The sequence below is a fragment of the Aspergillus chevalieri genome, chromosome 5 (genome assembly GCF_016861735.1).
Source record: "Aspergillus chevalieri M1 DNA, chromosome 5, nearly complete sequence".
Taxonomy (NCBI): Eukaryota; Fungi; Ascomycota; class Eurotiomycetes; order Eurotiales; family Aspergillaceae; genus Aspergillus; species Aspergillus chevalieri.
In genome coordinates, this window is record NC_057366.1 from 1,229,679 (window position 1) to 1,245,997 (window position 16,319).

Here is a 16,319-nt window from a genome sequence, read left to right on the forward strand (position 1 = left end):
GTATATTTATCAAACTGCTGAATAGGTTGACGACCTTCCCTGTAAGAAGATAAAAAGGTAATCCCCTAAAGAAATGTTTCTTTGCATTCTTCTTCATCCTCCGCTCATTTCCAGCTCGTAGAACCCTGATTTCTTGTTGCAGAATGAGGTTCATATTCATTGCCATCTGTGCAGTTTTCTCAGCGCGGCTTATGATACGGCTTGGGAAACAACTCGCAAGTATACGAAGGGAAACCTGTTTTCAAATATTAGTATCCAACCATCCAGGCCTAGCTTCAAGTCAAAAATTCAGCTATTGGTTGGTGTTTTGAACCGGGATGTTAATAAACATGGTGCTTGTGGAAACCAAAACACCCGATCAAAAGGTGCCTTATAGATTCAATCGCATATTTTTAGCTCATGATCGGATAAGTACTTGATTGATCTTCTCTTAGGCTTTGAAGCTGTCTTAAAAGACTCAACGTCATCTTCAAGAGAGAATGTGTGAGTCAACGAATTTCTCAAATCGATCATGCCGCTTTCAAAGGCCCTAACAGCCCTTGGCCACATATTTACATAACGTTGCTGAAATTGCAAGTCAACCTTGTTTGCACTGCATAACTAGTATAAATGGAATCTTCATCTTGTCTTTCCCAGCACCGATAACGAAAACCTTACCCCCAAACTTGGCTGTTTGGATGGCAGTTCTTAAAGAATTTTCAAACTCAGTATATTCCGAAGCCAAGGCGATTTCGATGCTTTTTCCCAGAAGCTCGGGAACGGTCTCAGCAAACCGCTCCGGTGTCCCATCTTTTTCGACCTTGTGAGTAATTATTAGCGGCATGATATGCTTTGCAAAATCAAACACGAGCCATTTATGTCTGTAATTACGATTGGGTATGCCACTGGTGTCCTACATACATGCAAGCTAATGAGACCAATCGGCCCAGCTCCACGGACGAGTACTAAATCTCCAATTTTGAGTCCTGAACGTGTTGCGCCAGCTAGTGCCACGCTTAATGGCTCAAGCAATGATCCCTGATCAAAAGATAGGCTGCCAATCTTGTGACGCCAGATGGCGAGATGATTGACATATCAGCGCAGCAGGCGTGAGAAGGCGGACTGGAACGAAGCATGTTCTTGCACCCATTGTAGCGACCAGGCAAGCATGGGTCGCAAGTCCGGCAAACAATGTGCGGCTTGGTAGCAACACGGTCGCCCATGGCGAGGTTGGTAACTGTCCGGTGGACGGCGATGACCTCGCCTGCGGATTCACGGCCCAAAAAGTGAGAGTTGGTGACTTGCCAGGGGCCGATGCTGCCGTGCAACCAGAAGTGAATATCAGAACTGATGATTTCCGAGCCAGCTAAGTCGTTCTATGACGCAGAAGGGAGATCCTTTTTGGGAATTTCATGTCTACCGTAAGCAAACGACATTACCCACAGAGTCCGGTCGCTTTAATAGCGACAGTAACTTCACCAGCCAGGAGGCCACTCCCAGTTATTGCGTTTTACGCATGAAGGACTGCTTCGTCAAACCACAGCTAATGTGTTGAATTGATGTACATGCCAACATTAGGGGCCGCATACGGAGTGTTAAGCGCAGGTCCGGTAGGCATGGTTACCTTGGCCAGTTGAAGCTTTGAATTATCAAAAGTATTCAAGGCTAAAAATAACTATGGTTTAATGCGATGCGGCGAAATGAAAGTACAGCTTCAAGGTTCAGTTTGAGAATCGGGTTAACGCTGAAATCGGTTTGTTCGGAGTTAGGGTTTCACAGCCGGCAGAGCCCCGCACCTTCGCCTTTTCCTCTTTTGGAAAATTAGGAGAACCGCTCAAATTTCCTTTATAGGCAACAACATCTAGGTGCCCCACACGCCGAACAAGAAGAAATAATTATTTTCCAAAGAAACATGCGTGTTTTGCCCCATGGTTTAAATCTGAAGGGGCCCAAAAACTGCGGGCCTTTCCCAATTAACCGGCGAAATGTCCTTCTGACTTTACTCCTAGTAATTGTCTCAATCGATCTAGTACCAACCCCCTCACCCAAACGAAAAAAAAATTTGTCCAACGCAGAGCCTTTCAGACACTTACTTCCAAAATGCCTCTCCCTGGGACGAAATCCGCGAGACTTCTCGATATGCTGAGCCTCAAGGGCAAGGTGGTCGTCGTTACAGGTGCTTCGAATGGCCATGGGATCGGCATTGAAGTAGCCCGCGGTTGTGCTGAACTGGGCACCAGCATTGCCTTGACCTACTTCTCACGTAGTGAGAGTTGTCTTCAAAACATCGGAGACTTAACTCGCGATTACGGGGTCACATCCCGTGCATACACCCGTGACATTAGTCGGTGGACATCTGTCCAGGAGACTGTTTCCCATATCGTGAAAGACTTCGGGCAAATTGACATTTTTGTTGCAAACGCAGGCCGGCTAACTGACTCTGGTGTGCTTGAAGGCAGCGTCGAGTCATGGGAGGAGGTTATTCAAGCAGATTTGAATGGAACTTTCTATTGCGCCAAAGCAGTTGGTCCGCACTTTAAAGAAAGGGGTTCCGGAAGCTTCATCGTGAGCTCCTCGATTTCCGGACATATTGCAAACTATCCGCAAGAGCAAACATGTTATAATGTCGCTAAAGCTGGATGTATTCACTTGGCAAAGTCGCTGGCGAATGAGTGGAGAAACTTTGCGCGTGTCAACTCAGTGTCGCCGGGCTATGTTGAGACTGATATCTCGGATTACATTCCTAAAGAGAAAAAAGACATGTAGACATCTCTCTAACGCCAATAGGACGATTTGGAAGGCCAAGGGAGTTGAAAGCTCTTTACGCCTACTTGGCCAGTGATGCCAGTTCTTACACTACGGGATCAGATTTTGTTATCGGTGGTGGCTATACTATTCGTTGAATCCCTGCGCCACTTTTGCTTGTAGATAGGCACTGACGCAATGTATAAATTTGAAATAACTCAAAGCCATCCCTCATCCAATTTACAAACCAGCTCCATTACAAGCCCGAGAGTGTCAAAGGTGGCTCCGTGACCCCGCCGAAACCGCCTCGCTAATTTTTGAGGACGGTGCTCCAAGATTGCAGGTACACTAGTTTTGGCCTCTATCATCTGCTTCCTTGTCCTTAATGCCTGTGTGGCCGGGAAAAGGATTCGAATTCAGATTTACTCACACCCGTCCCAGCCAATCTTATCCATGGCTAGACGGGTGCCTAGTCCATCTGTATATACGGGCCACCGCGGTATTCCGTTGTAATGTTTTTGGGACATAAAAAAGGGAAATTGCTAAGACTGGCTAAAAACCCTTTTGCTGAGGCCTTTTCGCGCCCGGTAAATGTATCCGCGGGCCGGGCTGATAGTGTATCCACGCACCACCAGGGGATTTCTCTCGCGCCCTGGTAAGCATCGAACAACCCGTCCTTAGCATGGTATACAGGGTTTTAATAGCAAATAGAAGTTATGGGAATTATTATCTTCGTTGTCCTGAGAATCTCGTTGAATTTTGGATTTGGACCTATTCCTCCACCATTTCGACCTCCCGCTTAGACGACGAATCTTTGTGCTCGTCTATAATTCCAACATCTGCAGCCAGATCCGCCATGCCATTGATTCCAAGCTCGACTGCAAGGCGCTCGCGGCGGAGACGATCTTCTGCGCTGACCTCGTCCGCAAAAACGGCATCAATCTCCTCGAGCGTCAAGCCTTTCAATTCTGGCAAAACAAAGTAGATCCAGACCAGACCAAGGGCACAGAAGCACATGGAGACGATGAAGGTCTTGTAGCCAATGTTCGTGAGCATAACAGGCGTGACTTGTGCGACAGCGAAATTCATGATCCAGTTCACTGCAGAACCAATAGCGACTCCTTTGGCGCGTATATCAAGCGATGACGCCTCCGCAGTGACGACCCAGCCGATAGGTCCATAGGGCATTGCGTAGTTAAGGATCATCCAGTAAATGAAGAAAATAGCGGCATTGCCGGCAGACTTGTGCTCTTCAAAATTATCGCCGTAGGTAGCGATGAGGGCAGCAACAATTGCGTGGGAGATACCCATATTGGCCAAGCCCCAGAAAAGCATTGGCTTGCGACCAGCCTTATCCACCAAAAGAGCGCCTGGGATCGTGAAGATGAACATTACGATACCCACAACTCCAGTGGCCAGTAGTCCAATGCTTCCGCCCGAAAGACCGACTTGTGCAAAAACGGTTGGAGCGTAATAGATGATTGAATTGATTCCTATTCAGGTCAACGAAATTTTGACGCAATTTTATCGAATCTACAAAGGAACTTGGCTTACCTGACCACTGGCCAAATGCTTGAACACCGGCGCCGAGACCAACACGATGTAGAAGTACTTTTGTTGTGAAAATCCGTTTGTACTCAAGGACCTCAGTGCGCCAGTTCTTCTTTTCAGTTCCGTAGCGCAATCTAGAGGTCTCACGGTCTGCATAAGCCTCGACCTTGAGCGACCGATATTCATACTGAACTGCTGGAGAGCTTGCGTCCTGTTTTCGAAGGCGAGCCAAAACCGCAAGACATTCTTCTTCCTTATTGACTAGCATGAGCCATCGAGGCGAGTACGGGAGGAACCACGAGCCAACGCAAAGGATAATTGCAGGGATTAGCTGAAGTGCAAGCGGAATTCTCCAAGCTGCGCTTGATTGATCTGGGTAGGTAGTTCCACCGATATAGTTAGTACCGTACCCAATCCAATATGATATCATGATGCCGACTGATGTAAATGTTAATAGAAGAACGGGAAATTGAATAGGTTGAACATCACGTACAGCAAATTGCTACTTGCTGTAGACCAACTAGGGTACCTCTAATGGATGCAGGCGCAAGCTCGGCGTTGAACATGGGCACAACGACGGAAAGCCCACCAACACCCATGCCGGCAAACCAACGACCAGCTGAGATCTTATGTTAGTACCTCAACATAACTCGACAATACGCGCTGCCACCTACAGTAAATGAAAGCGACGTTGCTAGGCGCACCTACTTGAAGGGCGACACCAAGTATGAAGATAATGCACCAGGCTGAAATTGAAAGCTATTCCATGTTAGAGGCCGTGTATGAATTGTGACAAGAAACTCACCTTCCTGGAATATTTGTCCGCGAGTGGACTGCTGCCCAAAGCTCCAGCCATAGCTCCCAGCTCTAAACATAGACCCCATTAGAGTCTTGGTTACGATCCCTTTCGGTGAAGCTCACTTACCTAAAATTCCAGTAAGAAGGCCTTTGGTTGAAGAGTTGTTAAGCTGACGAGAACATGAGCTGAGTTCCTTGATGGTGAATTCGGCCGCATTGACAACTCACAGTGGCTGCAAAACGATGCTCGAAATCAGACATGACCTGGACCTGACCAAACACTCCCTAAATGAAACGAACGATCAGTAAATGCACGACTGCATGGTTAGCATGCGTGATATGGAATTACCTGATTATAGCCGTAGAGGACACCCCCAAGAGAGGCGAACAAGGCCAATCCCAAACATCCTCTGTTTTGTACCAGGCCACGGATACCACTAGGAGTGCGAGTCACTTCATCAAGGCCAGTGACGGAGCCCCGTTTCCGAGTGGCTTGCATACTTTTTGTACTTTCAAGATGAGCCGAATCTCTGCAAGTTGTCCATCGCATTTATGACAACACCCGGGCAACCCTGTGCCTTTTAAACATGCTGCCCCCTACCTTGAGGATTCGGCTGTTGATTGGTCCGAACATCGCCTCATGAATCCCCCCATGGGTGTACCCCACAACCCCATAATTCGGAAGACGCGTTCCCAGACGGAGTAAAATAAGCGGAGGGAAAGAAGAAACAAGCCATACTTTCAGTGCTATTTGACCGCGTAGACCACTGGACTGGGTCGAGCAATCTGCTTCCTGTCATTCAGAAACATTTAGGCGACCCGTATTCTGTAGGCAGGACTAACTATTTAATCGAGAGGATTGCATAAAATTGTACCGGCCAAAAGACGCCACACAGGATGATAGGCGTATGCATGTCCGGGGAAAGAGGTTGCTTAACTCGTTGCGTTGGTCACGAAACTGATGTCTCAGACGAAATTGCTATTCTTTTCCGAGCGACCAAGTCTCTGGTCAGATTATGGCAAGCGCTTTTCTATCCGACACCATCTTTTAACCCCGATGATCCGGAAAGTGACCGTAGAGCTCAAAATACGGCAAAAATATTCTGGACCGATAGGCCAGAATTTCTGAGAGAACTTGCCGATTCGAGACAGTTCCCTAGATCCCCAGAAAGGTGGCGATGGTTAGTGGGAACTCCCTCCCAATTAGGCAAATATGGCGAACCAGAATGTAAAATGCTGCGCGGGACCTTGGGTTAGTCAACCCAATCTATAATTAAGGGCAGCAGTCAAGGTGTCCACATAAGACTCACACTGTAGTCCACTGCAGTTCCCCCCCGGTTCCTGGTGCAATTCCGCCTACATCGATTGGTCCGCGGTGTGTACTCATCCCGCCTGTGCGTGCGATTTCGAGAGGTTTTTCGGAGATGGATTAACTCAAACCGCTCGAATTTCGTCGACAAAACCGCATTTGGGTTCTGTAGATAAATCCAAATGTTTTTAGGGAGATTGAGACAGCCTAACCGAATAGAGGTAAACCACCACAACTTCAACCGTTCCCTGGGCATCACCTCATCAGCTTCGGTCTTATTGCTGTACAAAACTCTGAACTATTTCTCGTTATTCTGAGCGAGATAATTTCTCTAATGGCTCTATCTCCCACACCTACAGAGAAACGAGGGCGACCGCCTGAACATGAATTCTTGGAGCAAAAGTGGTTAGGGTATGCCCAGCAGCAGTGGAACCAATGAGTAGCTACCCCTGTGACTGACCGGGAAATCCGGTTTTACTGGTATTATTCCCACACAGCAACCTCACCAGCCGAACTGCACCAGCAACTACTTACTTCCCCTGGGAGAACCGACAATCCCCCAAGAATCAAATAACTGCTGCCACCTCTCAGCCCCCAATTAACCTCAGCCCGTCCAGCCTCTCTTCTTCCGTGTGTGTTATGATCGGGAACTCGCCGACTATTTTGCAACCTCGCTCAGACCCTGGCTGATCAGCTTTGCCAATATCGTGGTTGCTGCCAGTCATGTCATGTGTAGCGGCAGACCGAGCACCATACCCGGCATGGGAGCATATTGGCTTGGCAGACTACTTGAGCCATGTCCAGGCTGACAGAGGATATCCTGATATGCTCTTGTCCCCCAAATGGCCAATAAGGAGTAGGACCTGGCCGGACAGACCAGTGTGGAACGCAAGACAGATCTACTCTGGGGTCAACCTGATGAATCCTGATCCAGACCTGATCCATCTACGCCTGGCTGCTAACTATCGGACCGCTACGCAGACCGCAGTGATCTTCTGTACTGTAAACGTTGTAGGGGTTGCGCTTACGTTCCTTAGGCAATATATTTCTTCCGCAGGCTAGCCTTCTCCATATAGACCTCCTTAGTCCGGAATGAAAGACCGCCAAGTTCCCACTGAGTTGAGAACATCGTATTGGACATAGAAGGCGAAGCCCTCGATAACCGACATGTGTTCGATGATAAACCCATATGCTCAGAATCAGGCCATTCCCTCCAGGCTCCCTTTAGACGGCGTATGGTGAGCAGAAATAAATTTGCCAACGGACAGAATTAAAGAATTCCTGAGTTTCAGATTACCATTTCCTATGGGGGCAGAAAACTCAAGCACGATTTGTAGTTTTTTCACAAAGCAGTCTATTTGAAAATGTTTGCAGTAGTACATTGAAATACACTTCTAATTTCTTTTTATCTATGCGACGAACTCGACTACTGTGAGGCAACAAAAAAGAGACCTTGATGCACAGTATCGTAATTGCGCGCACTTCAATTGTTGTGTCTTGGTCCATCCTCCTGCTGTGCCAAGCGCTGGTATTTGGGTACCTTCCGCAGAACCATACCATCACTCAATTGGGCCACCTCTTGGCGAAACAGCTCCTGCCATGGCGTGCCACTCAGGACCATATTGTACCCTTGATCACCCAAATCTTTTCTCCGCTGTTGAAGCTTCTCGTGGCTTATAAACATGTTGACCGTCCGTCTTTCTAAGTCAATACGGGTTCTGTCACCATCTTGCACGACAGATAGGCTTCCCCCCGCAGCAGCCTCAGGGCTAGCATTTCAGAATAGAGGGAGACGCTGATGTTCCTGACTGTTGTCCATCACCAACGCAGAAAAGTGCATCAATACCTTCCTTAATTAGCCTACCAGGAGGGTCCATGTTGACAGCTTCAGCTGCGCCTGGATAACCCAAGGGACCCACGCTCCGCATGATCAAGGCAGACCTCTCATCAATGTGTGATACACCTTCTACTCGTCTGTGGAAATCTTCAGGGCCATCAAACACCACGGCATTGCCCTCAAAAGCTCCTGGGTCTTTTAGATCAGATAAGTAGCGTTGTCGAAAAGCAGGTGAAATCACACAAGTTTTCATAATAGCAGAATCGAACAGGTTGCCTTTTAGATGAATAAACCCGGCATCCTTCATCAGAGGGTCATCACAGGGCCGGATGACACGGCGATCCCATGAATGTCGGCCTCGCACATTATCCATCAGTGTTCTTCCATTGCACGCCAAGGTATCACCATGGAGCTTTCCTGCATCCAGGAGCTCTGCCATGATAGCCGGAAGCCCTCCCGCACGATAATATTCCTCTCCAAGATACTGCCCTGACGGCTGCATGTTCAGGAGTAACGGAATCTGTGATCCGATCAGGTCCCAACCATCAATAGAAACCTGAACACCCATATGCTGGGCAACGGAATTTAGGTAGATGGGAGCATTTGTGCTGCCATCAATTGCTGCATTGACCACAATCGCATTTTCAAATGCTTCACGAGTCATCAGATCAGAGGTTTCCGGTTAACGTGTACTATTTCAAGGATCTGTTTGCCGATATCATAGGCACATTAAGCCCGGTTCCGGTATGCGGCTGGAATAGAGCCGAGCCAGATAATGTCATTCCTAAAGCTTCAGCGATGGCATTTATTGTTGACGCGGCTCCCATTGTATTACAGTGACCAACCGGTGGAGTTCTGTATCTGTTAATGAAGGCAACTGATTAACCAGAACAAGGAATTCTCACCCTTGGGAAACGTATTCCATAAATTCATGTTCACCTATCTCACCAGTGGCATAGAGCTCTCTTCCCCTCCAGAGGACATATCCAGATCCTGTCAAGACAGCTCGGGAGTATCCGTTTAACATCGGCCTCACATTCATGCAAATTGCCGGTACATTGTGCAAAACTTGATCGATAGGATACTATAAAGAAGATGGAGATTTATCATACCACAGTCGCAGCAGCCATCAAAAAAGCTGGTGGAGTTTTGTCACACCCCGTCAGAAGAACAACACTATCCAAGAAATACCCCGTCAGAATCTCTACCAGTGTCAAGTATGCTAAGTTCCTATCCAATGTTGCTGTAGGCCGCCGTGACGTTTCCTGGATTGGATATGTTGGAAATTCAATCACAATGCCCCCTGCCGTTCGAATACCTTCTCTTATCCGTTTTGCAAGCTCGATATGATGTCGGTTGCAAGGCGCTAGGTCAGACCCGGACTGAGCAATCCCAATAATGGACTTCCCGGACATCAGCTCCTCGCGGGTCATTCCAAATTTGAAATATCGTTCCATGTAAATGGCAGTCATGCCGGGATCGTTGCGACAGTTGAACCATTTTGAAGATCGGAGTTGGCGCTGAGGACGGGTTGGACCTGGAGTCACTGATGGTTGATGGTTGGTGATTCCAAGTTTGGCTTCCAGCTCGCGGGTGCGCTGCCGGGGTTCATTCAGCTCGCTCATACAGTCTTCATTATCGGCGAGTGGTTGATCTCCAGGACTGGGACATGAGCAGTCATCACAGGACCTTGCTGCGCCGCACGACATATTAGTCTAATAATACTCAGGTGGGCCGGACTGAGGTTTAGACGGGGCCTTACCTGATTATATACGCGACTCGCCATATACCATCTCAGAATTTTAAATTATGTTAATAATGTTCCGCTCCATTGGGTCTACTGATTCCAGTTCTGGGTTCTCTGAATTATGCCGGAACAGAGCTTTCCGATTGCACTTTCCATTCTTCTTATTACCACAATACCCTGGTTTTGACTTCATATTTGTTTTATATGCCGGAGTTTCAGTCTCTGCTTCCCAAGAAAATAGACTCGCAGTGCCAACCTCCGGGACGGTATACTCCATAAATCATAACCAACGAAACAGTCTCTCAAATTGTAGCTCCGCTAGTGACGTTGACGGACCTCGCGGAACCACGATTTACGATTCTTCAACAGCAATAACTTCTCAGTGATTGAAAGTGCAAAATTCGATGTTGACTCGCTTTTCTCTGTCCGGAGTGTCTTGTTCCGGCACAGCTCTCGGAGAATTGTGCCCCGACCAACTATTTCTTAAAATACAGGTAGAATGTCATTCAACTCACTAAGCTTTTTTTTCTACATCTGGGTACACTCTTTTCTGTCCATCGCTATCATAAACGAACACCTTTGACACCGGCACCCCGACATCCTAAGTCGAAATGGGTAAACGGATCATTATTACAGGCGGCTCTGGCAAGGCCGGCCAACAAGTCATTTCTTACCTTCTCCAGCAAGGCCATGATATTCTCAACCTCGACCTGACTCCGCTTCCCGCTGAATTAGGAGACCACGTCCATACAATACGGACCGATCTTGTCGACACTGGACAAGTTTACGGTGCTTTTACCTCGCATTTTCGACTCACAGAGCCCTTCTACGAACCAATCAACCTCAAACCCGACGCAATCATCCACCTGGCCGGATACTCTCGCAACATGATTGCACCTGACAATGAAACCTTTCGGGGGAATATGATGTCCACATACAACGTCATCGAAGCGGCCTCGCGCCTAGGAATCAAGAAAATCATCACCGCAAGCTCAGTGTCAGTCTATGGGATAAGCTTCGCCGAAGGTGATGTTAATTTTCCATATTTTCCTGTCGACGAGGAAGTCGATCCCGATCCAATGGACACGTATGCTATTTCGAAGCTCTGTGGTGAGCGAGTAGCGCGTGGCTTTGCACGGCGATTTGGGATAGACATTTACATTCTGCGGATTGGGAGGGTTGTGTCGCCAAATGAGTACACAAGCGACATGTTTGGCTCTTATGTTAAGGATCCTGCGCAATGGAAGGTCCATGGATGGTCCTATATCGATGCGCGGGATCTTGGGCAGATATGTGATCTGGGTGTACAGAAGGATGGGCTTGGGTTCCAGGTTTTTAATGCCGTCAATGACGAGATTACGAACTATACAAGTTCTGTCACTGAGTTTCTGAGCGTTGTTTGTCTAGAAACACCCATTGTTCGCAAGATGGAGCCGCGAGAGGCACCTGTGTGCAATAGTAAAATCAAGGAGCTGCTAGGATTTAGTCAAGACCATCCTTGGCAGGTGTATTATGATGCAGGCCATTGAAATAGAAAGTTTCACCCTACCAACAATGCGCATGCAGTTCTCCGAATTTACCAGCCCTTACGAGATTGACGAGGATAGGCCTCACGAGCTGAGACTTGACGTGGGCCAACAAGGTTGCGCCTTTGTTGAGGCCGTTGGCCTATCTCCCGAGGCGACATGGGAAAGAACTCATAGCTGAGCTATGAGAGAAATAAAGAGAGAACCATTCGGGGCACTGAAGAAGATACGGTAGGGGTCGGCACGAATACATATTCGTAACAATTTGATATATTTGCATTCGTATTCGCAGGCATTTTTCACTGCGAATGCAAATGTGAATATTAGTAACAAATACGAATACATTTGCCTGCCGACCCCTAATACACGGCCAGATACAATGAGGTGTCACTGGAATGCTTTGTTGGGAGGCATGCGAATGAGAAAACATTGACGATAGATGCAGTGAGGTGCGGGATTTCCCCGAGAAATGGTTAATTCGGGGAAGCCTTGGGATCGGCAAATTAGTCCAAACGGGTAATTTTTGCGTTGTCCTGACTATTTCTTCTAGTTTGGTTGGTAGTTCTCTTGTATACTCGAAGGTTCAAATACAAGAGATAAATACACGACTGAATTTTCGTATTATTTAACCATGCGCCCTGTTCGCTTGTTTGAGCTCAGCATCATCTGCAATCCAGAAAACATCTCACAAGCTCTTTTCCATCTTCCCTCGAATAACTCAAACAAGACTCAAAACAACAATCTTCACGATGCCTCTTTACCAATCCCCTGATGTGCACGCACCAGTGCTCTCCCAATTCTCCCTCAAGGGAAAGATTGTCGCCGTGACCGGTGGTGCTCGTGGAATCGGTATCGAAGTGGTCCGAGGCCTTGCAGAGGCTGGTGCCGACGTGGCTTTAATCTATACCACAAGTGCAGAAGCTCCCGAAGCAGCTGCCAGAATAGCCGACGAAACCGGCGTTAGAGTACAGGCCTATCAGTCAGACGTCACCTCGCGCGATCAGATTGCTGCTACCATCAATCAGATCACAGAGGAATTTGGTGACGGCCGACTCGACGTCGTTGTGGCGAACGCGGGTGTCTGCACTAATTCGCCGTCTCTCGAGTATACCGAAGAGAGCTGGGCTCGGGACAACCGAGTCAACTACGATGGTGTTATGTGGACTGCACAGGCCGCCGGAAAGATATTCAAGAAACAGGGCAAAGGTAACCTGGTGATTACAGCATCTGTGAGCTCCATTCTGGTCAATATCCCCCAAACGCAGGTCGCGTACAATGCTTCCAAGGCCGCAGCTGTGCACCTAGCAAAGAGCTTGGCCGTCGAGTGGACAGACTTTGCCCGAGTGAACTGTATCTCGCCCGGATTCATAATGACAAAGAGTAAGAATGTCCCACTGAGAAAAGAGGAAAGTATAAATAGAAACTGACTTTGTATCCCAGTGTTGACCCAGCAGCCAAAAGAACTGTTCGACAAGTGGTTGAGCATGATCCCAGGAGGCCGAATCTGCGATCCCGCTGAGTTGAAGGGGGTAAGACCCGTCTAGTATCCCGGTTTGAGAAAATGTCGCATTCTAATATTTCCTTTTCAGGCCTATGTGTTCCTTGCAAGTGACGCTTGCCCTTACATGACGGGTTCCAACATAGTTATCGATGGAGGCTACACCCTGCCTTAGATTTTTGTTTTATGATATTAAAGTTAGATAGACTGAATCTCTTTTGGTTATAGACTGGATGTCCACATAGCCTGATCTGGACTACTCGGCTAGCTTGATGCGTGTTACATCATGAATTTGACCTCTCTTAAATTTCCTCTTCCGGTAGCAACGTGCCAACCCCGCAAAATATCAGCAAACAGTCCGGGGAAAGGATGGAACTAAACCATGTCGGGTGTCGTCTCGGAATGGAAGTAGATTGGTATTATAAAGGGCCACTGAAGGTTGCTGTATGATACTATTCTCCAAGTCTGGTCTCAATTTTAACTATTGTCTCTTGTGTTCTTTTACTATCTCGGTTTTGTACAATGGCAGACAACCGAGAGAAGAAGCCTTACTTCGGGTTCACCGGGACATCGCTTGTCATCTTGATCACAGTAAGCATGCCCTCAAACGGACATATCTCTAACACAGCATTTCTCTTGCTAAACGTGGCTTTGTGCACAGGTTGCCTGTGCAACTGACATGACCCTTTTTGGGTACGATCAAGGTGTTTTCAGTACGTATATCTCAGGCCCTTTTTCGAGATGAAATAGACATCCTAATCGAAATCCTTCAACAGGTGGTGTTGTTGTTACCCAAGACTTTCTGGAATTACACGATTTAGTAGGACCGACGAAGACCAAAACCCTCTCGACCGTTACAGCCATTTACGATGTTGGATGTTTCTTAGGAGCCCTTGTGTCTTTCACAGTTGGGGAACGTCTGGGCCGAAAGAATTTGATTCTGGTAGGCACAACTGTCATGAGTATTGGTGCTTTGCTCCAGACCACTTCGTATGGCCTCGCACAGATGTTTGTTGGACGGGTTGTCGCAGGGTAAGAATATTGTTGTGTTTCCTACGTAACAGTCTGACTTATTTTCACTTCAGCATAGGAAATGGTATTAACACGTCCATGGGCCCTATCTGGCAGACAGAGACAGCCCCACCACAATGGAGGGGGAAATTGGTCCTTGTGGAAATGGTTATGAATATTTTTGGATCTGCGCTGGTCAATTGGATCAATTATGGCTTGTCTTTCTATGGAGGAGCTATAGCATGGCGATTTCCCCTAGCCTTTCAGTTTTTTTTCATTATCATCTTATTCTCGACTGTGCCGTGGCTTCCTGAATCTCCAAGGTTAGTGGCTCCCTCTGTTATGAATTTCCTGGGATGCTTGGGATTAACAATGAAGTAGATGGCTCTTTTCTCATGACCGCGCAACTGAAGCAGTTGAAGTACTGGCATGTCTTGAAGATAAACCCGTCAACGACCCATTTATCTCAACGCTTCGCCAAGAGATCGAATACAGTATCCACTACGAGCGTGAGAACCAAACGCAATGGCGAGACCTTTTCCTATGCAAGAGGAACCAGGATACCAAGACCTTCCGCAGGATTATCCTAGGGGCTGGCACGCAGCTTATGCAACAATTTGAGGGAATCAACGTCATGTCCTATTACATGCCCACTGTATTCATGAATTCAGTCGGTCTGTCTAATAGCATGTCAAGGCTGCTTACGGCCTGCAACACGTCGTCCTACTTTGTCTTCACTTGTAACGCTGTGTTATTGGTCGAGCATTTAGGGCGAAGAGGTTTGATGTTACTTTCGACCTTTGGTCAGTTTGTTTCCTTCCTGATAATTACTATACTGTTGTGCTTGGCAGAGGACAGACCAACAGGATCAGCTGTTGCATCCGCCTCTGTTGCTTTCTTCTTCTTGTTCTATGCCTTCTTTGGGCTCGGTATGCTCAGTATTCCATGGTTATATCCAACAGAGATCAGTTCACTTCCGATGCGGACTAAGGGTGCGTCCGTTGCATCGGCTACCAATTGGTAGGAAAACGTCGTGCACCGAGTAGGAATCTCAAAGCTGATGCGAGATTTCTCCCAGGATTTGCAACTTTATCGTCGTCGAAATCACGCCCATCGGTATCCAAAACATTAAGTGGAAATTCTGGATTGTCTGGACAGTTCTGACTGCTACTTACCTCCCGGTTATCTACCTTTTCTATCCAGAAACAGGTTTGTTACTTGCATTTGCTTTTTGTTGGTTCTATATTGCCAATCTGAGGCTAACTTTGCCTCCTATCCTAGCCAACCGCAGTCTGGAAGACATTGACGCCTACATTGACGCCTACTACCGCTCCAATCCCTCCCTTTTTGTTATCAGAGACCCTGACGGAATTTGCACAAAGCGCCCTCAAAAGTATATTCAACACGAAACTGAGGAGGTACAAAAGAATTCCAAGCAAAGAACGCTGAATATGTATAAGACACAATCTCATATGGTGGAACATGTGGAATAAGCTCAGAGCTTTAAACAAGTCCTACGTCGCCAATGACCTTGGGACCTTCACAAATAAACAAGCATCATCCGGTTCAATTATCACAACGGACGTCAAATCCTCAGCCTTATAAATTTATCTGACAGAAAATACAAAATCGTCTATAATTTTATCTACCGATCATCCCTAGTCCTTAAACGTTATCACCGCATTTCTGCTGCACAAGACTCTGTTTCCCACCTACTTCGATCACCAAAGCCGTAAGCTTCTCCCCTTTGACACAACTCGAGCCTAGGCCTTTGGTATAATCGCATATGGCATGCCCCGTTTTTGTGTCGTGACCATAAATGACCGTCATTGTGGATGGTATTGACTGTTGAGTCAACATTGTTACCCACCATAGTCGAGTAGTATTTGTTGTATAACTGCAAATAGACTAAATATTTTGGATACTATAGTCTATTGCGAAAGGAAGACATACTTTGGCCCACATACCTCCTAGTGTGAATCAAGCACTCTTTTATCAAAATCAACGGAGCGCATATTCATAACACTCTACGAACCCTGCTTCTCCAACTCAATGTCCGGAGTAAGCCTGCATGCGCCACGACCACCTTGCCCATGCCGCGCATCCATCCCAGCTTGAGGATTATCGGACGGGACTCAAGCCATTGTGCTTGCTCATCCTTCAGCTGAAGCGCTAGGTCACGTTCACGGGCTTTCTTTCCACCTTTCTGATCTCTTAGTTTCTTAACTTTTTTCTTGTTTTTCTTCTCTTTCTTTCCTCTCTTCTTTCCTTTTTCTCCCCTTTCTCTTTCGTCTTCCCCTCTTTCGTCTCTTGTCGGA

General features: G+C 47.2%; 6 protein-coding genes across 6 annotated transcripts; 4 read left to right on the top strand and 2 right to left on the bottom strand.

The window, feature by feature from the left end:
• Window positions 1-2,079: 2,079 nt before the first annotated feature.
• On the top strand, window positions 2,080-2,745 carry ACHE_50422S (uncharacterized protein; the record flags this gene model as incomplete). Its single annotated transcript, XM_043280137.1, has 1 exon — window positions 2,080-2,745. The coding sequence occupies one exon, from the start codon at window positions 2,080-2,082 to the stop codon at window positions 2,743-2,745; it is 666 nt and encodes a 221-aa protein (XP_043137746.1).
• A 750-nt stretch (window positions 2,746-3,495) lies between these two features.
• On the bottom strand, window positions 3,496-5,572 carry ACHE_50423A (sugar porter family MFS transporter; the record flags this gene model as incomplete). The annotated part of the gene is made up of 8 exons (XM_043280138.1): window positions 3,496-4,217; window positions 4,279-4,713; window positions 4,769-4,894; window positions 4,950-5,034; window positions 5,081-5,142; window positions 5,201-5,243; window positions 5,302-5,358; window positions 5,423-5,572. 8 exons carry the CDS (start codon window positions 5,570-5,572, stop codon window positions 3,496-3,498), a joined length of 1,680 nt encoding a protein of 559 aa, XP_043137747.1.
• Window positions 5,573-8,151: 2,579 nt separating this feature from the next.
• On the bottom strand, window positions 8,152-8,883 carry ACHE_50424A (uncharacterized protein; the record flags this gene model as incomplete). The annotated part of the gene is made up of 1 exon (XM_043280139.1): window positions 8,152-8,883. The coding sequence occupies one exon, from the start codon at window positions 8,881-8,883 to the stop codon at window positions 8,152-8,154; it is 732 nt and encodes a 243-aa protein (XP_043137748.1).
• Window positions 8,884-10,577: 1,694 nt separating this feature from the next.
• On the top strand, window positions 10,578-11,495 carry ACHE_50425S (NAD-dependent epimerase/dehydratase family protein; the record flags this gene model as incomplete). The annotated part of the gene is made up of 1 exon (XM_043280140.1): window positions 10,578-11,495. One exon carries the CDS (start codon window positions 10,578-10,580, stop codon window positions 11,493-11,495), a length of 918 nt encoding a protein of 305 aa, XP_043137749.1.
• Window positions 11,496-12,241: 746 nt separating this feature from the next.
• On the top strand, window positions 12,242-13,165 carry ACHE_50426S (uncharacterized protein; the record flags this gene model as incomplete). The annotated part of the gene is made up of 3 exons (XM_043280141.1): window positions 12,242-12,872; window positions 12,933-13,021; window positions 13,082-13,165. 3 exons carry the CDS (start codon window positions 12,242-12,244, stop codon window positions 13,163-13,165), a joined length of 804 nt encoding a protein of 267 aa, XP_043137750.1.
• Window positions 13,166-13,512: 347 nt separating this feature from the next.
• On the top strand, window positions 13,513-15,494 carry ACHE_50427S (sugar porter family MFS transporter; the record flags this gene model as incomplete). Its single annotated transcript, XM_043280143.1, has 7 exons — window positions 13,513-13,581; window positions 13,652-13,703; window positions 13,767-14,022; window positions 14,076-14,324; window positions 14,383-15,021; window positions 15,080-15,210; window positions 15,283-15,494. 7 exons carry the CDS (start codon window positions 13,513-13,515, stop codon window positions 15,492-15,494), a joined length of 1,608 nt encoding a protein of 535 aa, XP_043137751.1.
• Between the last annotated feature and the right edge of the window lie 825 nt (window positions 15,495-16,319).